A 24,056-nucleotide genomic window follows, 5' to 3' on the forward strand; every position below is an offset into this window, starting at 1 on the left:
TCAAAAGCATCAATTCTTTGATGCTCAGCTTTCTTCACAGTCCAACTCTCACATCCATACATGACCACTGGAAAAACTATAGCCTTGACTAGATGGACCTTTGTTGGCAAAGTAATGTCTCTGCTTTTGAATATGCAATCTAGGTTGGTCATAACTTTCCTTCCAAGGAGTAAGCATCTTTTAATTTCATGGCTGCAATCACCATCTGCACACTAAAAGGGTCAAATGATTTGAAGAATCATCTTACTAAAGAGAATAACCAAATGAATAATAATATGGTACTTGGATCAGTGTTGTCAGGGAAATACTAATTAAAACTCTGCAGGTGACAGCAACATTCTCATTTTGATGTAATAGATAAACATTTGATGTAATATATAACTAGTAAAACCAGTAAATTAACACAGGCTCATTTCCCAGTTGGGCTTCCCCTATGGTATAGCTATGAAGAGTCAGCCTGAAAAGCAGAAGACATGGAAGATGCAGGTTCCATCCCTGAGTCAGGAGAATCCCCTGGAGAAGGAAATGGTAACCCATTCCAGTATTCTTGTCTAGAGAATCCCATGGACAGTGAGCCTGCTGAGCTACAGTCCATAGGGTCACAAAGAGTAGGACATGACTAAAGTGACTTAGCATGCACGCATTTCCCATTTACTCATTAAATGTTCCTTTAAGATTAGGTTATGATAAATATATTTTATATTAATTTTAAGAAAAGGGAAACTGAAAGTGATCTCTCTACCTCCCTCTCCTTCTTTCCCCTCTCTTTTCTTGTTCCCTCTCATATATATTTTTTGTTTGCTTATACAGTTATCTTTTTCTTAATATATATATATATTTATTGAAGTATACTTGACTTATGGTGTTTCAGGTGCACAGCAAGGTGATTCAGTCATACGTGTACCTATATATTATCTTTGAGATTATTTCCCATTATAGGTTATTACAAGATTTTGACTATAGTTCCCTGTGCTATACAGTAAACCTTTGTTGCTTGTTGCACATCTGTTTTTTTTTTTCCATTAGAAATTTAGCATTCTATTTATACTAAGCCAAACAATTGAAATCAAAATGTCATAATTTTTTAGGCAAAAATTCATGTTTTATAAAATATATATATTGTCATCAATACAAGAAAGAATTAAATATGGATGCTGTTGCTGCTGCTGCTGCTAAGTTGCTTCAGTCATGTCCAACTGTGTGCAACTCCATAGACGGCAGCCCACCAGGCTCCCCCATCCCTGGGATTCTCTAGGCAAGAATACTGGAGTGGGTTGCCATTTCCTTCTCCAATGCATGAAAGTGGAAAGTCAAAGTGAAGTCACTCAGTTGTGTCTGATTCTTAGCGACCCCATGGACTGAAGCCTACCAGGCTCCTACATCCATGGGATTTTCCAGGCAAAAGTACTGGAGTGGGGTGCCATTGCCTTCTCCAAAATATGGATATGTCTAGGAGATAGACACATAAAATATATAAATATATTAAATATCAAATATTGTTGAAATTTTGAAATCTCCAAAATACTGTATAAGACATGAGAACTACTAAACTTTCCACCCTTAAAAAAATAAAGAAATATGTAAGAGTGACAACACAAGGATGTTACTATGACAAAGGTGCTACTCTTCTATGAATACCACCTTAATTTTACACCTAGACTAAATACTGTAACCTTATTTGAATTTTTGTAGTACTATGCATATATCGGAGAAGGCAATGGCACCCCACTCCAGTACTTTTACCTAGAAAATCCCATGGTTGGAGGAGCCTGGTAGGCTGCAGTCCATGGGGTTGCTACAGTCGGACACGACTGAGCAACTTCACTTTCACTTTTCACTTTCATGCATTGGAGAAGGAAATGGCAACCCACTCCAGTGTTCTTGCTTGGAGAATCCCAGGGACGGGGAAGTGTGGTGGGCTGCCGTCTATGGGGTCGCACAGAGTCAGACAGGACTAAAGTGACTCAGCAGCAGCAGCAGCCTGCATATATACTGTTCATGGGGTTCTCAAGACAAGCCACCTGGCTTGCCTCTTGAGAAACCTGTATGCAGGTCAGGAAGCAACAGTTAGAACTGGACATGGAACAACAGATTGGTTCCAAATAGGAAAAGGAGTATGTCAAGGCTGTATATTGTCATCCTGCTTATTTAACTTATATGCAGAGTACATCACGAGAAACATTGGGCTGGAAGAAGCACAAGCTGGAATCAAGATTGTCGGGAAAAATATCAATAACCTCAGATATGCAGATGACACCACCCTTATGGCAGAAAGTGAAGAGGAACTAAGAAGCCTCTTGATAAGAGTGAAAGTGGAGAGTGAAAAAGTTGGCTTCAAGCTCAACATTCAGAAAATGAAGATCATGGCATCTGGTCCCATCACTTCATGGGAAACAGATCAGGAAACAGTATCAGACTTTATTTTTGGGGGCTCCAAAATCACTGCAGATGGTAACTGCAGCCATGAAATTAAAAGACACTTACTCCTTGGAAGAAAAGTTACGACCAACCTAGATAGCATATTGAAAAGCAGAGACATTTGTTTGCCAACAAAGGTCCGTCTAGTCAAGTCTATGGTTTTCCCCGTGGTCATGTATGGATGTGACAGTTGGACTGTGAAGAAAGCTGAGTGCAAAGAATTGATACTTTTGAGCTGTGGTGTTGGAGAAGACTCTTGAGAGTCCCTTGGACTGCAAGGAGATCCAACCAGTCCATTCTGAAGGAGATCAGTCCTGGGATTTCTTTGGAGGGAATGATGCTAAAGCTGAAACCCTAATAGTTTGGCCACCTCATGCGAAGAGTTGACTCATTGGAAAAGACTCTGATGCTGGGAGGGATTGGGGGCAGGAGGAGAAGGGAACGACAGAGGATGAGATGGCTGGATGGCATCACCGACTCGATGAAAGTGAGTTTGAGTGAACTCCGGGAGATGGTGATGGACAGGGAGGCCTGGCGTGCTGTGATTCATGGGGTCGCAAAGAGTCGGACACCACTGAGTGACTGAATTGAACTGAACTGATGCATATATATGATCATACTTAACTACCAATAATACTACATTTCTAATAATCATTCCCTATACTTGATCTTTCTGAGGAAATAGCTTATTTAACTCTACATCCCATCAGTTTAACCTGGGACTTGAAAATTTATATGTATTACTTTTTATGTATTAAAATTTTTAAATCAGTAAGTGGATGAAGTGTTATACACTCATTTTTTTCTTACTGTTTTCATGTTTGTGTGATTTTGATTACTCAACTGAAAGTAAAGTTTTATAATTAAAATATCTTCCCTGCATCCAGGCAATGTAAAGTTTAATGTATTTGAGCTTAAATAAGTTTGATTTACTTTGATTTTTACCATTACTATTATCATGTATAGAACTTGATGTACCATGTTCATGGATGTACATTCTCTGATCATGCTGTATAATCTTCTTAAAGTGAAATCTTGGTTCCATTCATTAGTGTTTCTTACCAAAGAGATTGCAAAGCAGATGGCTAACAAGTTAACTTTGAATAAAAATATATAGAGAGATCATGAAGATATATTTTCTTTTTTGCCCCTTGTACTACCCTTTATCCCTCTCTAGTTAGATTAAAACTATCCATGTGGATCTGAGGAAGATGTGTAGCTGAATGGCATTACGTTCTATTCCCTGGAGAAGATAACCTATTGTACCACTGAAGCTATTGACAAAGATGAGAAAGTTTTCCTGGAGGCCTACACGAAATAGGTTGCCAGACTAACATAGATTTCAAGATACAAAATGAAAATATGTAGCTATGAGAATCTATAAACTACAATAATCCAGGTTTTTTTTTTTAAGATTAATGTTCTTATAATCATGAAATAAAAGGTGAATAAATTCAGTAAAAGTATGTCTGGCAAGTTTGCTTATAATAGAACCCTTCTGAGCATGACACCTTGTCAAGCCAATTGGCATTATGACTCTGAATTTTTATTAATTATTTCTTAGGATAAAGAGCATATCATGAAATTAACGATGCTTGTTTTTTTTTTTTTCCTGTGCTTATGTTACTCAAACATGTAAATTGATATAATTTGATTCAAGCCAGATTATTTCTCCTGATGATGGCTCTATATCTCCATTTGAACACATAGTTGTAAACTAACTGTCAAATTGTTATCTCAGAAGGGGAATTAACAGACACACTTGACAGAGATCATATTAAATCTGTTGATTGCTCTATGCAGTATGACCATTTTAACAAGACTTATTCCAATCCAAGAGCCTGGGATATCTTTTGGTTTCTTTGAATCGTTTTTTATTTTATTTAACATTTTATAGTTTCAGTGTATGTCTTTCACCTTCCTTCCTAGGTTTATTCCTTTTTTTTTTTTTTTTTTTTTTTTTGCTTTTTTGGACCCAATTTTAAATGGGATTAAAAAAAATTCTCTTTCTGATACTTCATTGTTAAAAAAATGCAACATATTTCTGTATATGACTCTTGTATCCAACACATACATATGCACATATACTCACAAACTCTTTTGATTATTTTAACCAAACTTTTTACAGCTAATTATGAGAAAAGCTTTATGATTTATATAATTGTTAATGTTTTTGACAATATTATTATATATAAAGGCAACCCCTTACTGGATTGATACACAGAGCATTACGACACCATCATATGAAACATCAGCCTAGGTTGTAAATTTAGAGTAGCTATGGAGAGGAAAACCTAGAGAAATCTGTCATACATCAGAAAATTATTACTGACAATATTGAAAGACTTTCAGTTTATGTTTCAATGTAACTCAGAATAATATGCATTGTAAAACATGAGTCAACATTTACACATGTATAACTCAATTCATATACACGACATTATGAGTTACATTCTAATGAAAATAATTGGCATTCATTTGTTTCTACATAATAAAATAAGTTACAACAAAATAAGTATTTATTGAATTGTAATATCCTGGGATCTAGAAATGTGCTCCCTAATACAGCAGACACAGCACACATGAGGTTACAAAGCACTTAATATTGAATTGATCCAAATTGACATGTACTATAAATGTAAATACACACAGAATTTGAAAGGCTAAATATGAAAATAATACAATATTTAATATATAATTTTACATGCATTTTACACTGGAATGATAATATTTTACATATAGTTGTTTAAAAATTAATTTAAAATGCTAAATTTACTTGTTTCTTTTTTTTCTGAGAGGCAGGAAGAAAATTTGAGTTTATATATGCATTTTGTAGTATGGCCTATTGGACAGCAGAGGCGAAAGCAGAAATAAAGATAATGTTCTTATCTTTGAAAAGGCCACCATCTATTATTATATTTCATGCATAAATTTTTATAATACAATATTGAAATCATAATGTTGATTTTCTTCAACATGTAATTTTAATAAAAATTATATTTTATTTCACAGCAAATACTCAATATACTTAATTTGTTAAAAGAAAAACTATTTTTTAAAAGGATAAATCTATTTGACATAAACAAAAAGAGAGATTTAAAAAATATAAACAGTTAAATGGGTGCTGGCTTTGGGGGAAGATGTATATACAACATGAAATACAAGCCCTTTTTCATATCTCAGTTCAGTTGACTAAGGTAAGCAAAATTCAGCTCTTTCTAATAAGTTTTAAGTAGAAAGAAAAACATTAAAAATATAGAGACTGTAAAAATGGGAGGAAAAGGATAAAATAGAGCTAATAAAAAAAGAAGTAAGAGAATGAGATAAGAATGGATGGAGAGAAAAGGGGAACACAAATATAAATACTGAGTTTTAAGTTTAGTATTTATATTTGTGCTCCCCTTTTCTTTTACACTGTTGGGAAAGAAAACTGGTACAGCCACTATGTACCAGTTTAGAAACCAGTGAATAGAACTGCCATATGACCCAACAATCCCGCTGCTATACATAGACCCTGAGGAAACCAAAATTGAAAGAGACATATGTACCCCAATGTTCATTGCAGTGCTCTTTACAATAGCTAGGACATGGAAGCAACCTAGATGTCCATCAGGAGATGAATAGTTAAGGAAGTGTGATACATAGACAAAAATGGAATATTACTCAGCCACAAAAAAGAATGCATTTGAGTCAGTTCTAATGAGGTAAATGAACCTGGAGCCTATTTGTCAGAAAGAGAAAGACAAATGCTGTATATTTATGCACATATATGAAATTTAGAAAGACAGTACCGATGATCCTACGTGCACGGTAGCAAAGGAGGCACAGACATAAAGAACTGACTTTTGGGCTCAGTGGGAGAAGGTGAGGGTGGAATCATTTCAGAGAATAGCACTGAAACATGTGCATTACCATATGTAAACTAGATGACCACTGTGAGTTTGATGCATGAAGTAGGGCACACAAAGTCAATGCTCTGGGAAAACCCAGAGGGATAAGGTGGGGAAAAGGTGGGAGAAGGTTTCAGGATGGGAGGGACATGTATACCTGTAGACGATTTGTGTTATATATGGCAAAAATCATCATGATATTGTAATTATCCTCCAATTAAAATAAATAAATAAATAAACAAATTTTATATATATATACCGTAGGAAAAGGCATCCATGAAAATAGTAAATGATATTTAGAGAATTTAAAATATATAAGTTAAACAAAAGTCGGATGATAAAATAAATAAACTTTCTCATGGCTGGCTGGAAAAAAAATTAAACTATTTTTGCTAAAGTTTCATTTTAACCAGAATGTGTGGTAAGTGATGCATAATTTGCTATTACAATCCATATGATTCTTATTTGTGACTGATTCTTGATTATTGCCACTTAATAATTTTCTATTTTTAATGAATATATTTTAAACAGAGTTTTTTAAAATTCTTTTTACTCTAACAGAAGAAAAAGCATTTTGATAAGAAAAATAAAATTACATTTCTTCATAATTTCTAGAATAAAACTGTAAAATATAATGCTAGGAAACAAAACATGGTGTGTAAATTTTGGAGAAATAATATAATCATGTAAAGAAATTATGATGATATTAACAAAATAAATGAAACCATCAGAATAACCCAAACAGAATCTTTTGATATGAAATTAATGATGGAACACATTCAATACACATTGTGCTTCCTAGACAGTTCTCAGCTTCACAAAAAAATATAAAAATTCTCAGATAGGAATTGATTGCAGAATATGTAAATTTGGTATAGCTAAAGCAGGAGAGATGGCAAATATGGTAATGTTAATAGATCTAGCTCTCAATAAATGATTTCACTTACCATAGAATTTAAAGTCAGCAGAGTACTTATATATTTAGTAACAATTTACCCCAGTATTTTGCCTAAGGCTGCCTTCATATCCTTGTTCCTCAGACTATAGATGAGAGGGTTCAGGCTGGGAGGTAATACAGAGTATAATACAGACATGAAGAGATTCAGTGATGATGCAGACTTAGAATTAGTCCATAAATAATTGGCAGTACCAGAAAAGAGAAACAATATCACTACAGTGAGGTGTGGTATACAGGTAGAAAAAGTTTTGAACCTGCCTTGTGCAGATGGGATCCTCAGGACAGCTGAAAAAATGAAAACATAAGAGGCAATCAGGAAAAGAAAGCATACAAAAGCAAAAGTATAGCTAGCAATGACAAATGCATATTCCAGAATTTGTTCTCCTGAACAAGCAAGTGTGAGCACAGAAGGAATATCACAGAAGAACTGATGTACTATGTAAGGTCCACAGAAAGGTACAGAGAATGTACCTGCAACATGAATGGATCCGTAGACACACCCACTAGCCCACGATGCTATCACCATCTGCAGACAGGTGCCTCTATTCATGGTTATCTCATAGTACAGAGGATGGCAGATGGCAACATAGCGGTCATAGGACATCGCTATAAGGAGGGCATACTCTGTGCCAGCCAAAAAAATGAAAAGAAAAATTTGTGAGGCACATCCCAGGAAAGAGATGGAATAGCTTTTGGTTAGAGAGTTTATGATGGATTTGGGCACAGTGACAGAGATGTAGCAGATATCAATCAAGGACAAATTCTTTAGGAAGAAATACATGGGCGACTGGAGACGCTGGTCAGTGGTGGTGAGAATAATAATGAGGAGGTTCCCCATCAGTGCTGTCAGGTAAATCAGGAAGAAGAATGGAACATAGAGTCCTTGTAGCACCTGGTCATCAGTGAATCCCATGAGCAGAAATTCTGTTATGATGGTAGCGTTGATTAATTTCTCAGTCATGCTGATTTTTATCTGTAAAAGTAAAAACTATACTAGTAACTAGTTCATTCAAATATGGTAACATTCATCTTTACTTAACTTTTGATATGGTTTGATCCTGAGTGAGGCATAGCTCATCAGAATAACTCTGAAAATACATCGTATAGATTTCCCTTCTTATAATATTAACAGGTAGAAATTAGATTTGGAGAAGATAATGGCACCCCACTCCAGTACTCCTCCTGCAAAATCCCATGAATGGAGGAGCCTGGTAGGCTACAGTCCATGGGTTTGCTGAGAGTCAGACACAACTGAAAGACTTCACATTCACTTTTCACTTTCATGCATCGGAGAAGGAAATGGCAACCCACTCCAGTGTTCTTGTCTGGAAAATCCTATGGATGGAAGAGCCTGCCGTCTATGGGGTTGCACAGAGTCAGACACGACTGAAGTGACTTAGCAGTGGCAGCAGCAGAAATAAGATTGATATTAAGGAGAGCTTAGAAGAGGCGGAAAGTGAAATGAAATGCTGTTGTTTAGTTGTCTACAGAACAGAATTTTATATTTCATGTTTCAGGTATATAGCAGACAGGTGTAAAGCCTTTAGGACATATCTGTGTCAAGCAGCTAACACACTTTGCAAGTACAGGCAACAAAGAAAACAATGTTTCTCTTTCCTACTCAGAAGTTATTTTCCAAACACTGTTCTAGACCTTGAGAAAGATCAAAGTAAAAAAATACAACAAAATGTAACAAAATTAAAGAAAAAAATAATGTCAAATGAAATCAAAGATGATACAGAATATATCTGAGGCAGAATATGGGAGAAGCATACATTAGTGTGACAGTGGGATACTAGCTCCTTATTGGTATTAAATAGAAATATTCATAACAGAAATATGACACCAACATTGACATTTCCTACCATATATATATATATTTTTGTGCCTGCCTGCACAATTCCTTCACACTACCAGAAGAGAAGTGGCCTGTCCAGGGCCATAAAATGAATCTCTCAAAGACACCAGCTTTCATTTAAACAAAATGTGCATGGTGTTTCCTAGCCATTCAGAGACAAGCATCATCATCATACTCTAATCATTTTGGTCCTTGAAATAAGTTGTTTGGGTAATTTTCTCAACAACAGTGCAAGTTTCTTTCACAGATGCAGATGACAATATTGCAGCATCTTCCTGAGGTCAGAAGAAGAAAAGCACTTGAGTAATATACCCTTCAAATGTATCAAAATTAAGAGACTTTTCTTCCCATTCATTAGACTTGGCAATCAGACATGTAATAAAAAGAGAATATCCCAATAACCATGGTGTGATGCGGTACATTTTTCTCTTCCATTTTGCATGTGTCCTTTAAATGTGTAAGGAAAGGATAGTCATTGGTATCTGTTATCAAAAAACACTTTTATTCAAGAATAGCTGCCTGCTTCATGACCAAGGTGCTTAAATAGCTGTACAATTTGTGTATGACTGCTGTTTTAAGCTTTATCTTCAGCCTCAGCCATTGGTTTAAGTTTAATGATCTTTGTTTTCACATGAGGTTACAGTTATATAATCATGGTAGGAATTAACTAAGAGAAATGACCAAGGATTCTAATGAGAGACAGCATTTATTCCCCAATGGATTAGAAGGCAACCTTAAACCTAAGGTTTAAATTTAAGACTCAGGACAACTTAGAAGAGTGATTTACTTACAACTACTGGTTTTCTGTCATGAGTATATAACAACTTTATGAATACATTCAAGCTGTGTTTTCTATTTATTAATGTATTACAACATTAAGATTTCAGTGGAAAATAGAATATTTGAATTCAAGTATTGAAAATAAACCATGAATGTTGCTTTATTTTCATTCTTTTTCTCTCTTAAATTTCTCCATCTTTCTTGTCTTCTTTTTAATTTTTCTTCATTTCTTTCAATTTTTGTCTTATTTTAGTCTTTTCTTCTCCACTTTAAATATAGATTTATTTTTTCTTCCATTAGTGCTACTTGACATTCTATTGTTTCTCAAACTGATGAAATAAAATTTGTTCTTAAGGCAGGAGAAGAAAAATTAAACATAAAATTTTCTCCCTATAGTGCAATCTGTATCTGCACTATACATTAATCAGAGCTCCTCAAAGAGGGGAGTATCTTGGTTATCCTTCTGTTCAGTTAGTTCAGTTCAGTCGCTCAGTCATGTCCGACTCTTTGTGACCCCATGAATCGCAGCACGCCAGGCCTCCCTGTCCATCACCAACTCCCAGAGTCTACTCAAACTCATGTCCATTGAGTCGGTGATGCCATCCAGCAATCTCATCCTTTGTTGTCGCCTTCTCCTCCTGTCCCCAATCCCTCCCAGCATCAGGGTCTTTTCCAGAGTCAAGTCTTTGCATGAGGTGGCCAAAGTATTGGAGTTTCAGCTTTAGCATCAGTCCTTCCAATGAACACTCAGGACCAACCTCCCCTAGGATGGATTGGTTGGACCTCCTTGCAGTTCAAGGGACTCTCAAGAGTCTTCTTCAACACCACAGTTCTTGGTCATCCTTAGAGATCAGCTTTCCCCCTTTTTTCCCTGACACTAGCAAGGTAATTACTTTTAAGAGTAGTGCTCTTCCCCAGCTTTGCAAGGGTTTTTTCTGACTTGCTGCTCACTTAGTATGTGCTTGTGTGCATGTGTGCTGAGTCACTTCAGTTGTGTCCAACTCTTTGCATCCCTATGGACTGTAGCCCACCGGGCTCCTCTGTCTTCTGTCCACCTGGCTTCTCCAGGCAAGAATACTGGAGTGAGTTGCCATGCCTTCCTCCAGGGGATCTTCCCAACCCAGGGACTGAACCTGCGTTTCCTGCGGCTCTTGCATTTCAGGCAGATTCTTTACTACTAAGCCACTGGGGGAGTCCTTGTATGTGCTTACCTGCACTATTTGTTCCTGGTGAACTTTATGTGAAATATCTGTATGTCCTTCTTTTATATGATCCTTTGTCTTGAAAATCTATGTGACTGTGTCTTCAATTTCTGATAGATGGGACACTTCTCAGAACTTTCTGAGAGTTCCTCTGCTGGGTTATACTCCTTAGTTGACTTAATAAATTTTGTTTTTCCTTCTTAACTTGATTATTAATTGAATTTTTTGACTTTTTTTTTTGTACAGTTAGCAGAATATCAGAATACTCACCAGAGGACACTTGGGGTCTACCCTAAACCAGTGCTTGGTACTAGCATGGCCCTTTGAGCCCCACCCACTTATTGCTATTCCTCAGGTGCTCTGGTGATTTCACCTGCTATATGGACATCACTGCTTTAGATGACACCTGGATTTTACTTGAACTGTTTTACTTGTTAGTTGGATGCCTAAGATATATTGTACTGCTACATTTCGAAGTGGAGATCTAGGGAGAGCTTTGGAGTGAACTGGCTTGGCTTACCTTTTTAAATTTTGGGTTAAATTGAAAAGATTATGTATATATAATCTGAAAAAACCTTTTGCTAGTAAAATGAGAGGCCAAGCCTACCCATCTCTGACAAAAAAGAGCACTTGCTCATTTTGGCCATAAGGTGTTGTCACATAACTAAGAACCTAGTAGAAATGTTGGTACATCAGTCCTGCAAGAGATCCTGCTACAATCATTAAGTAAATTCTGCTCACTGGCGTGGGGTACAATAATACTGATAACCTAGTGGTTCAAGCACCCATAGAAGTTTATGCTGGAGCCAGAAACTGAGACTTATACAAAAGTCAAACAGATCCAAGGGTAACTCCTTGGGTAGCTAAACTTAGAAGCAGCACATATTCTATTTATCACACTGCACTAAGAAAATTCATATCTGATCTGATCATATCTGAATCAGGCTACAAAACTTATAAAGAGAAACTTCACCTCAAAGGCTGAACAGTTCCTTATGGAGAGTCACTCACTTAAACCCAACTGGCTTTATGTACATTTAAAATGAAGCCAATGCATGCAATCACATATCTTAACTCTTAAATGACAGGGTGAAACTCTTTTGACATTCCAAAACTGTAGAGAAAGCTGGCTTAATAAAACAACTTTTCAAACTCCTGACTTTGAGAGAACAAAAAAGCTCCTAGGAAAAATCTGACATTTTAACTTTCATCATAACTTTGAAATGCAAACACAGTCTACATCACCTGAAAATGCAACCTTGGTTCAATTAGTGAGACCGAAAACTGAAAGAAAGAAGGGAAAAGGGGCCTTTTTAAACGCAGGCAGGAAAAGATATGAGATCTCTGTGTCCATTAGGATGAATACACATCTATGTGTATATTATAAATATAACATATATTCCTGCTTTCAGATGATGTTATCAAAATTAATTGTAAATGACTTAAAAGTAAGCGCATACAAATGAAATATTTCTAAAATAACTTCAACTAGCCTAATTTTTTAAGGAGGATTTACGACTAAACTTTAATGAATAAAAATAAATTTAAATTGATGGTTTAATTAATATTGACATGTCTTTTGAGTCATCAACTTTATAATATACTTTTATTGTATCTAGGTTTACTGAAAATTAATAAGCACATATTATCTGTGTTAAAATTTCCCAACAAGAATATTAACTTGGTATCATGATATTTTCATAAATTAATAAGTAGAGATAAGTGGGGTAAAATCTTCTGGGTAAGCTTTTTAAAGAAAGTTACATCTTATGGTACGTCCACCTACGAATACTACCTCCAGATTTTTAGAAATTTGAAGCTTTGGAGTTCAGCTATATTAAGTTAAGTAATGGAAATTCATTGAATGTCTAGATTATATTTAATAAAATACTAAAGCATCAACTTATATGCAGAGTACTTCATGAGAAATGCTGGGCTGGATGAAGCACAAGATGGAAAAAATATTGCCAGGAGAAGTATCAATAACCTCAAATATGCAGATGACACCACCCTTATGGCAGAGAGCGAAGAAGAGCTAAAGAGCCTCTTGATGAAAGTGAAAGAGGACAGTGAAAAGTTGGCTTGAAACTCAACATTCAGAAAACGAAGATCATGGCATCTGGTCCCATCACTTCATGGCAAATAGATGGGGAAGGAATGGAAACAGTGACAGAATTGATTTTGGGGGGCTGCAAAATCACTGAAGATGGTGACTGCAGCCATGAAATTAAAAGACACTTGCTCCTTGGAAGAAAAGTTATGACCAGCCTAGACAGCATATTAAAAAGCAGAGACATTACTTTGCCAACAAAGGTCCGTCTACTCAAAGCTATGGTTTTTCCAGTAGTCACGTATGGATGTGAGAGCTGGACTATGAAGAAAGCTGAGTGCCAAAGAATTGATGCTTTTCAACTGTGGTATTGGAGAAGACTCTAGAAAATCCTTTGGACTTTGAGGAGATCCAACCAGTCCGTCCTAAAGGAAATCAGTTCTGAATATTCATTGGAAGGACAGATGCTAAAGCTGAAGTTCCGATAATTGGGTCACCTGCTATGAAGAACTGACTCATTGGAAAAGACCCTGATGCTGGGAAAGATTGAAGGCAAGAGAAGGAGAAAATGACAGAGGATGAGATGGTTAGCTTGGCATCATTGACTCAATAGACATGAGTTTGAGCAAGTTCCAGGTATTGGTAATGGACAGGGAAGCCTGGCGTGCTGCATGCATTCATGGGGTCGCAAAGAGTTGGACACAACTGAGTGGCTGAACTGAAACTTCCTTCCACAGAAGGCTCCTGGATTTTATTTTGATAGCAGCAAAACCCTTCTTGATATGCTATGATGTTATGGGCTACTTCAGAATCATATCTTATTCTGGATGTGCTAATGCTTTTTTACCTTTTCTGGTAAGCATGCCAAGCCCTTCCACTGGGCACAAGTTGCCATGTAAAGGCTCATTCCAAATGTGAAGTGAGAACTATTACAGCATGTCATGTCTAATGTTGCACCATTTCAATCTGAAGATTTGACACATTTACAAACAAGATTAAAACTGGATTTTCACCCATTCTGAAGGCTGCCTTTTCACCTTGCTAATAGTTTCCTTTGTTGTGCAGAAGCTTTTAAGTTTAATTAGGTCCCATTTGTTTATTTTTGCTTTTATTTCCAATATTCTGGGAGGTGGGTCATAGAGGATCCTGCTGTGATGTATGTCGGAGAGTGTTTTGCCTATGTTCTCCTCTAGGAGTTTTATAGTTTCTGGTCTTACATTGAGATCTTTAATCCATTTTGAGTTTATTTTTGTGTATGGTGTCAGAAAGTGTTCTAGTTTCATTCTTTTACAAGTGGTTGACCAGTTTTCCCAGCACCACTTGTTAAAGAGATTGTCTTTAATCCATTGTATATACTTGCCTCCTTTGTCAAAGATAAGGTGTCCATATGTGTGTGGATTTATCTCTGGGCTTTCTATTTTGTTCCATTGATCTATATTTCTGTCTTTGTGCCAGTACCATACTGTCTTGATAACTGTGGCTTTGTAATAGAGCCTGAAGTCAGGTAGGTTGATTCCTCCAGTTCCATTCTTCTTTCTCAAGATCGCTTTGGCTATTCGAGGTTTTTTGTATTTCCATACAAATTGTGAAATTATTTGTTCTAGCTCTGTGAAGAATACCGTTGGTAGCTTGATAGGGATTGCATTGAATCTATAAATTGCTTTGGGTAGTATATTCATTTTCACTATATTGATTCTTCCAATCCATGAACACGGTATATTTCTCCATCTATTAGTGTCCTATTTGATTTCTTTCACCAGTGTTTTATAGTTTTCTATATATAGGTCTTTAGTTTCTTTAGGTAGATATATTCCTAAGTATTTTATTCTTTTCGTTGCAATGGTGAATGGAATTTTTTCCTTAATTTCTCTTTCAGTTTTCTCATTATTAGTGTATAGGAATGCAAGGCATTTCTGTGTGTTGATTTTATATCCTGCAACTTTACTCTAATCATTGATTAGTTCTAGTAATTTTCTGGTGGAGTCTTTAGGGTTTTCTATGTAGAGGATCATGTCATCTGCAAACAGTGAGAGTTTTACTTCTTCTTTTCCAATTTGGATTCCTTTTATTTCTTTTTCTGCTCTGATTGCTGTGGCCAAAACTTCCAAAACTATGTTGAATAGTAATGGTGAAAGTGGGCACCCTTGTCTTGTTCCTGACTTTAGAGGAAATGCTTTCAATTTTTCACCATTGAGGATAATGTTTGCTGTGGGTTTGTCATATATAGCTTTTATTATGTTGAGGTATGTTCCTTCTATTCCTGCTTTCTGGAGAGTTCTTACCATAAATGGATGTTGAATTTTGTCAAAGGTTTTCTCTGCATCTATTGAGATAATCATATGGTTTTTATTTTTCAATTTGTTAATGTGGTGTATAACATTGATTGACTATGGAGAACAGTGTGGAGATTCCTTAAAAAACTGGAAATAGAACTGCCTTATGATCCAGCAATCCCACTGCTGGGCATACACACTGAGGAAACCGGAAGGGAAAGAGACACGTGTACCCCAATGTTCATTGCAGCACTGTTTATAATAGCCAGGACATGGAAACAACCTAGATGCCCATCAGCAGATGAATGGATAAGAAAGCTGTGGTACATATACACAATGGAGTATTACTCAGCCATTAAAAGGAATACATTTGAATCAGTTCTAATGAGATGGATGAAACTGGAACCTATTATACAGAGTGAAGTAAGCCAGAAGGAAAAACACCAATACAGTATACTAACACATATATATGGAATTTAGAAAGATGGTAACAATAACCCTGTGTACGAGACAGCAAAAGAGACACTGATGTATAGATCAGTCTTATGGACTCTGTGGGAGAGGGAGAGGGTGGGGAGATTTGGGAGAATAGCATTGAAACATGTATAATATCATGTATGAAAGGAGTCACCAGTCCAGGTTCGATACACGATACTGGATGCTTGGGGCTGGTGCATTGGGACGACCCAGAGGAAGGGTATGGGGAGGGAGGAGGGAGGAGGGTTCAGGATGGGGAGCACAGGTATACCTGTGGCAGATTCATTTCGATATTTGGCAAAACTAATACAATATTGTAAAGTTTAAAAATAAAATAAAATTAAAAAGAAAAAAAAAAAAAAAAAACTGGATTTTCAGAAGAGTTTCTAAAACTTCTATTTGTAGTATAATTTAAGGGCAGAAATTAAACAGTTTTGAGTTTCCCTTTCTTCAGATTATGGAATTAAAAGCATTATAAATATAAACTTAGAAATATGTGAGAACTTAATATAAATTTTTCTCCAAAACATGGTTTTATCCAGGGTAGCAACATTCACAAAATGAAGATCATGGCATCCAGTCCCATCATTTCATGGGAGACAGAAGGGGAAACAATGGAAACAGTGACAGACTTTATTTTCTTGGGCTCCAAAGTCACTTCAGACAGTGACTGCAGCCATGATATTAAAAGATGCTCACTCTTGGAAGAAAAGCTATGACCAACCTAGACAGTATATTGAAAAGCAGAGACATTGTTTTGCTGACAAAGGTCTGTACAGTCAATGCTATGGTTTTTCCAGTAGTCATGTATGGATTAGAGAGTTGGACCATAAAGAAGGCTGAGCCTCAAAGAATTGATGCTTTCAAATTGTGGTGCTGGACAAGACTCTTGAGAGTCCCTTGGACTGCAAGGAGATCCAACCAGTCAATCCTAAAGGAAATCAATCCTGAACATTCATTAGAAGGACCGATGCTGAAGCTGAAGCTCTAATACTTTGGCTACCTGATGTGAAGAGCTGACTCATTAGAAAAGACCCTGATGCTGGGAAAGATTGAGTCAGGAGGAGAAGGGGACGACAGAGGATGAGCTGGTTGGATGGCATCACTGACAATGGACATGAGTTTGAGCAACCTCCAGGAGATGGTGAAGGACAGAGAAGCCTGGCATGCTGCAGTCCACGGGGTTGCAAAAGTTGAACACGACTGAGTGACTGAACTTAACTGAGGGTAGCAACAAATATTGTATATCATAAAAGATCACCAAAATCAAAGAAAACCCTAAACAAAGTTACGTAAAGTTTCACACAGTTTGCCTGCTGTCAGTATTTATTTATTGTGTATGTTTCACTAGAGTTTTAAATGAATAAATCTGAATCTTGATAAGGTCAGCTCCAATAATTTGAGCTGTATTTGTAGAACTTCTTTCCCAAGAAGCACTTGGATTATAAAATCATCAATTTGAGCTTGAGTCAGACCCAGTGAGGTCATAGGTAACATTCATTACAAATAGTGACTATTTGGAGAGATTAACAATAAAGGACCAATAGGAGAGCATTTAATCTGGCAATTTCATCTGCAAGATATACCAATGTTTATCAAGTTAGCATGCGTGCATGCATGCTAAGTCACTTCAGTCATGTTCAACTCTTTTGTGACCCCATGGACTGTAGCTTGCCAGATGCTCTGTCAATGGGATTTTCCAGGCAAGAATACTGAAGTGGGTTGCCATTTCCTCCTCCGGGGAATCTTCCTGACCCAGGGATTGAACCTACATCTCCTGCAGACATCTCCTGCATTGGCAGACTGCTTCTTTACCACTAGCGCCACCTGGGAAGCCCAAGTTAGTATATGTGTTAACAAACAGGAACAACAACAACAACAAAAATTTTTATATGTTAATAGCCCGAGAGAGACCACATTGGATGAGACAAGCAGATGCAACCCTTATTTGGGTTATGTTGAAGATATGTGTAAATAGCAAGGGTACAACTAGGAGGAAATGCTGGTAAATTTAACTTTAGGCTAAAAACAAAACCCTAAGTGTCTTGCATGTCTAATTCAAAAACATTGCTTTTGCACCTCATGTTTCAGATTGTCCAAACTTAGTGGGTAAGTCATTGAGCTACAAAAGCCAATGAGAGCTTGATTTGTTTTCAGTCCTACATTTATCTCTTTAATCTATTTTGAATTTATTTTTTATACCATGTTATTGAATGAATAGTTCATGTTCAGTGCTTTCTGACTGTTTGTAACCCTGTGGATTGTTGCCTGCCAGGCTCATCTGTCCATAGGATTACCCAGGCAAGAGTACTGGAGTGGGTTGCCATTTCCTTTTTCAGAAGATCTTCCCAACCTGGGAATCAAAGCCACATCTTCTGCACTGGCAGGCAGATTTTTTACCACTGATGATGCCCTGTCAATGCTGAAAAGGATATGGATGAATGGATAAAGATGTGGCACCTATATACAATGGAGTATTACTCCACCATAAAAAAAGCTATGATAAGCCTACATGACAAACAGTACATTAAAAAGCAGAGACATCACTTTGCTAACACGTATAGGCAAAGGTTTTTCTGGTAGTCAGGTACGGATGTCCAGAACTTGACCATAAAAGAGGCTGAGTGCCAATGAATTGATTCTTTCAAATTCTTTCAAATTGATTCTTCTCAAATTGCTGGCGAAGACTCTTAAGAGTCCCTTGGACTGCAAGGAGATCAAACTTGTCAATCCTAAAGGAAATCAACCCTGAATATTCATTGGAAGGATGGTGCCCTTTGGCCACCTGATATGAACAGTCAACTCACTGGGAAAGACCCTGATGTTAGGAAAGCTAGAGGGCAGGAGAAGAAGTGGGTGACAGAGGATAAGATGGTTGGATGGCAACATTAACTCAATGTACACGAGTTTGGGCAAACTCTGGGAGATAGTGAAGGACAGGGAAGCCTGGCATGCTGCAGTTCATAGAGTCATGAAGAGTTGGACACGACTTAGCAACTGAACAACAACAGCAATGTATACTTATAACTGAATCACTTTGCTGTATACCTGAAATTAACAACACATTGTAAATCAATTATACTCCAATTTAAATATTTTTTTTTCACAAAGAACATACTCTGATATTAAGATAATGACAGCTTCATCGACTGAGTTTGCGAGTGTTCTTTCCTCTGCAATTTTTTTGAAGTTTCAGGACAAATGTTCATTCTTTTCTAAATATTTGATAGAATTCTTGTGTGATGCCATCTGGTCTTGGATTTTTGTCTGTTGGGAGATTTTTAATTGCAGTTTCAGTGCTTATCATTCATTTGTTCATATTTTCTATTTTTTTTCTTGGTTCAGTCTTGGGAGATTTTGCTTTTCTAAGCATTTTACCATTTCTTCTAGATTGTCTATAAATTGGCATATGGTTGCCTTTATTAGTCTCTTACGATTCTTTGTATTTCTGTTATGTCTCTTGTAACTTCTCCTTTTTATTTCTAATTTTATTGATTTTAGGCCTCTCCCTTTTTTTTTTTTCTTGAAGAATCTGGCTAAAAGTTTATCAATTTTGTTTATCTTTTCAAAGAACCATCTTTTAGTTTCATTTATCTTTAAATTCTGAAAGAGATGGAATACCAGACCACCTGATCTGCCTCTTGAGAAATCTGTATGCAGGTCAGGAAGCAACCGTTAGAACTGGACATGGAACAACAGACTGGTTCCAAATAGGAAAAGGAGTACGTCAAGGCTGTATGTTGTCACCCTGTTTATTTAACTTATATGCAGAGTTCATCATGAGAAATGCTGGACTGGAAGAAACACAAGCTTGAATCAAGATTGCCAGGAGAAATATCAATAACCTCAGCTATGCAGATAACACCACCTTTATGGCAGAAAGTGAAGAGGAACTCAAAAGCCTCTTGATGAAAGTGAAAGTGGAGAGTGAAAAAGTTGGCTTAAAGCTCAACATTCAGAAAATGAAGCTCATGGCATCTGGTCCCATCACTTCATGGGAAATAGATGGGGAAACAGTGGAAACAGTGTCAGACTTTATTTTTCTGGGCTCCAAAATCACTGCAGATGGTGACAGCAGCCAAGAAATTAAAAGACGCTTACTCCTTGGAAGGAAAGTTATGACCAATATAGATAGCATATTCAAAAGCAGAGACATTACTTTGCCAACAAAGGTTCGTCTAGTCAAGGCTATGGTTTTTCCTGTGGTCATGTATGGATGTGAGAGTTGGACTGTGCAGAAGGCTGAGCACCAAAGAATTGATGCTTTTGAACTGTGGTGTTGGAGAAGACTCTTGAGAGTCCCTTGGACTGCAAGGAGATCCAACCAGTCCATTCTGAGGGAGACCAGCCCTGGGATTTCTTTGGAAGGAATGATGCAAAAGCGGAATGATGCAAAAGCTGAAACTCCAGTACTCTGGCCACCTCATGTGAAGAGTTGAGTCATTGGAAAAGACTCTGATGCTGGGAGGGATTGGGGGCAAGAAGAGAAGGGGACGCCAGAGGATGAGATGGCTGGATGGCATCACTGACTCGATGGACGTGAGTCTGGGTGAACTCCGGGAATTGGTGATGGACAGGGAGGCCTGGCGTGCTGCGATTCATGGGGTCGCAAAGAGTCTGACATGACTGAGCGACTGATCTGATCTGATCTTTTCTGTTGTTTTCTTCTTTTATTTCTGCTCTGATATTAATGATTTCACACTGCTTTTCATTTTTTTAACAGGTTGTTCTGAAAAGATTAAAAGCCTCATTGTTTTCATAGCATTCTAAAGTCGTGTGCCACTCCAAAGGCATAGTGACTATCAGTATAAATACTCATTACCTGGATTCTAGACAGTTGACAAGTTCCAGTAAGGCAGTTTTTTTTTTTTTTTTTACTGGTAATTAGAGTCTGAGTGAATTCCGGGAGTTGGTGATGGACAGGGAGGCCTGGCGTGCTGCGATTCATGGGGTTGCAAAGAGTCGGACACGACTGAGCGACTGAACTGAACTGAAGAGATTTCACTTGTGTTGACTGTGGACATCATTGCACATCCAACTTGGTAATTTTCCTGCTCATCTCTTAAGTGGGACCCATGTGTAAATCAAATTGTGTCAGTTTTATCAGTAGGAGTTTCTTGTAAGTCTTTCCTGGGAGAAGAAGATAATCTGTTATCAAAATGCAGTCTTGGTTGTTTTCTTATTGTGGTGCTGAAAGCAAAGTTGCAATGTTACAGTTATTATCAGTACATTGAACCAAATTAACATTAGATATAGAAAACAGCAACACTGTTAGAAGCTAGTCAACTTAACAAAATTGGTCTGAGCTATGGTAAGAGATTCAGATCAGATCAGATCAGGGCTGATCTTCAGAATGGACTGGTTGGATCTCCTTGCAGCCCAAGGGACTCTCAAGAGTCTTCTCCAACACCACAGTTCAAAAGCACCAATTCTTCAGCGCTCAGCCTTCTGCACAGTCCAACTCTCACATCCATACATGACCACAAGAAAAACCATAGCCTTGACTAGACGGACCTTTGTTGGCAAAGTAATGTCTCTGCTTTTGAATATGCAATCTAGGTTGGTCATAACTTTCCTTCCAAGGAGTAAGTGTCTTTTAATTTCATGGCTGCTGTCACCATCTATAATGATTTTGGAGCCCAGAAAAATAAAGTCGGTGAGAGATTAGAAGAGACTTGATGGAATGTGGAACACAAATAGTTCAAGGAGAAACTATTTAGTGTTTCCTTAGCAATTTTTCATAAGGAAGCCACTGCTGAAATAGTCTTCATTAAAAGTTTAAGTCCTTTTCCTGTAGAGTCTAATTTAAGTTGGGAGTATAAAAGCAAGCCTTCTACAAGCATTTTTTGGTAAAAGTATCAGAGTAAGAAAATAACAGTCTATAAATGACAAAAGAGTTAAAATACATAGTTAAAAACCCAATTACAATACAGTTGTTAAGGAAATGTGGCTATCTCTGTGACATGCAATGGGTTTCCCAGGTGGCACTAGTGGTAAAGAACCCACCTGCAAAGGCAGGAAACATGAGACACAGGTTCTATTGCTGAGTCAGAAGATCCTCTAGAGGAGGGCATGGAAATCCACTCCAGTATTCTTGCCTGGAGAATTCCATGGTCAGAGGAGTCTGGTGGGCTACAGTCCATAGGATCACAAAGAGTTGGACATGTCAGAAGTGACTCAGCACGCACACATCTGACATACATTTTAAGACTGGAATTGCTATTGACACAACACTAGGACATTCAAATTTTAAGAAGGTCATATAATTTTTATAACACCTATATTAAGAATATTTATTTATACAACTAAATAAAGAACTTTATTCACTTAATAATATTTCCCATGTAATTTAAAAAATAAAATGAGCCTAATTAATTTAATATCTCTCCAAGATGCCCAGGGCCTCTCCAGTGCATCTCGAAGTTAGCTAGAGAACAAATAAACTTCATTTAAAATTTGGTTTGAGAAAGTTTGACAAAGATATCAAAAAGTTTTAAATGTTTGCAAAGTAGGATCACAAGTCACTATGAAACAGTACTTATTCATTTAAACAAGTGACAATAAGAGATTTCAAAGGCAAATGCAGAAAATTACCAGTAAATAAATCTCACAATATCTTATAAAAATCAGATTAAAATTTCAAGAAAAACTGTCCTCTTAACAGAGAAAAACCAAATTCTGGTTTTGCACTATTTCACCTTTAATATTAAAATTAATTAAATTAAATCTAATCCTAATCAGCCTTGACCATGTGTAAAGCCATTTCTAAGGGTTCCATTTTAAAAATTAACTTCTAGAAATATATGTCATTTCATAGTACAATCTTCCAGTGAAGAAAAAAATACATTAATAGTTTCAAACATATTTAGTCTCTCTAATAAGAGTTCAAAAGAAGGTAAAAACAGACTTCTTTAGCAATTAATGCTTTCAGTTTTTGGTCTTTTACATGATGTACTCTGCATAGAAGTTAAATAAGCAGGGTGACAATATACAGCCTTGACGTATCCCTTTACCAATTTAGAACCAATCTGTTGTTCCATGTCCAGTTTTGTAATCTAATACCAAAGTAGAATCTGGAAGGCTTCCAGAGAAACAAGCAAAGAAGATCTTATAAGTAAAATTCACTGTTTTTCTCTTGCTGAGGGCTACCTTATTGAGCTCCATATTATAAAATTAATTGCTCTGTGCCAAGTTTTTCTTGATGAGTGGTACCAAAACATTACAGCGTCTTTTGAAAACTCCATAGAAATATTATTACCAAAAACTGATCACTGAATTTCTACCAGTGCTTGGCATTTGGTAAAGCCTACTGGCTGTTATCATTAAGTTGGTCAGAAAGTTGTTACCTTGATAAAATTATGTCTGCAGTCAGAATTATCTTTAATAACATCATGTTCACTTTAGCCTTTTATTTTGTGCTCTAGGAAAAGGAAATTAATATATATTTTAATTAAAAGAGGAGTGTGTGTGTGTTAGCCGCTCAGTCACATCCAACTCTTTGCAACCCCATGGACTATAGCCTGCCAGGCTCCTCTGTCCATCGGATTCTCCAGGCAAGAATACTGGAGTGGGTTGTCATTTCCTCCTCCAGGGGGTCTTTCCAACCCAGGGATCAAACCCTGGAAAGGAGGAGTAGCCTCTCTCTTCTTTTTCTTAGCCTATCTAAAGTTCTATCAATTTTATTTTTCTTTTAAAAAACAGCTCAGTGTTTATTCTCTATCTCATTTATAACAGGTATAGAGTAACAGACAAGTCACAGCTCAGTTCAGCTCAAGCAGATAGATATTTAATTAAACAGACACTCCCAAGATAAGTGCTTCCCTGGTGGCTCAGACAGTAAAGAATCCACCTGCAAGGTGGAAGAGCTGGGTCGGAGCTGGGTTTCTTTCTTCCCCCAAAGAAAGGCATGCCAACACACTCCAGTTGCCTGGAGAATCCCCATGGACAGAGATGCCATTAACTGACTAAGAGTGTCACTAAGGGTGAACACACACCCAAGAGAAGGGAGCAGGCTGACCCCAAAGGAGTTCTCTTCATCCTTCGTATTGAACACACTTGGCTTTCGCCTTTCATACTGCCAGTCTCCTCCTTTTGGTCATGGCATGTGCAAAGTCATATAGGCATCCACTCAGGCTGATTGACAATTATAA

General features: G+C 37.0%; 1 protein-coding gene across 1 annotated transcript; it reads right to left on the minus strand.

The window, feature by feature from the left end:
* Nucleotides 1-7,300: 7,300 nt before the first annotated feature.
* LOC102268993 (olfactory receptor 14L1) lies at nt 7,301-8,227 on the minus strand. Its single transcript, XM_005897698.2, has one exon. The coding sequence runs from the start codon at nt 8,225-8,227 to the stop codon at nt 7,301-7,303; it is 927 nt and encodes a 308-aa protein (XP_005897760.2).
* Nucleotides 8,228-24,056: the final 15,829 nt, after the last annotated feature.

The sequence above is a fragment of the Bos mutus genome, chromosome 7 (genome assembly GCF_027580195.1).
Source record: "Bos mutus isolate GX-2022 chromosome 7, NWIPB_WYAK_1.1, whole genome shotgun sequence".
In the NCBI taxonomy this organism is placed as follows: domain Eukaryota; kingdom Metazoa; phylum Chordata; class Mammalia; order Artiodactyla; family Bovidae; genus Bos; species Bos mutus.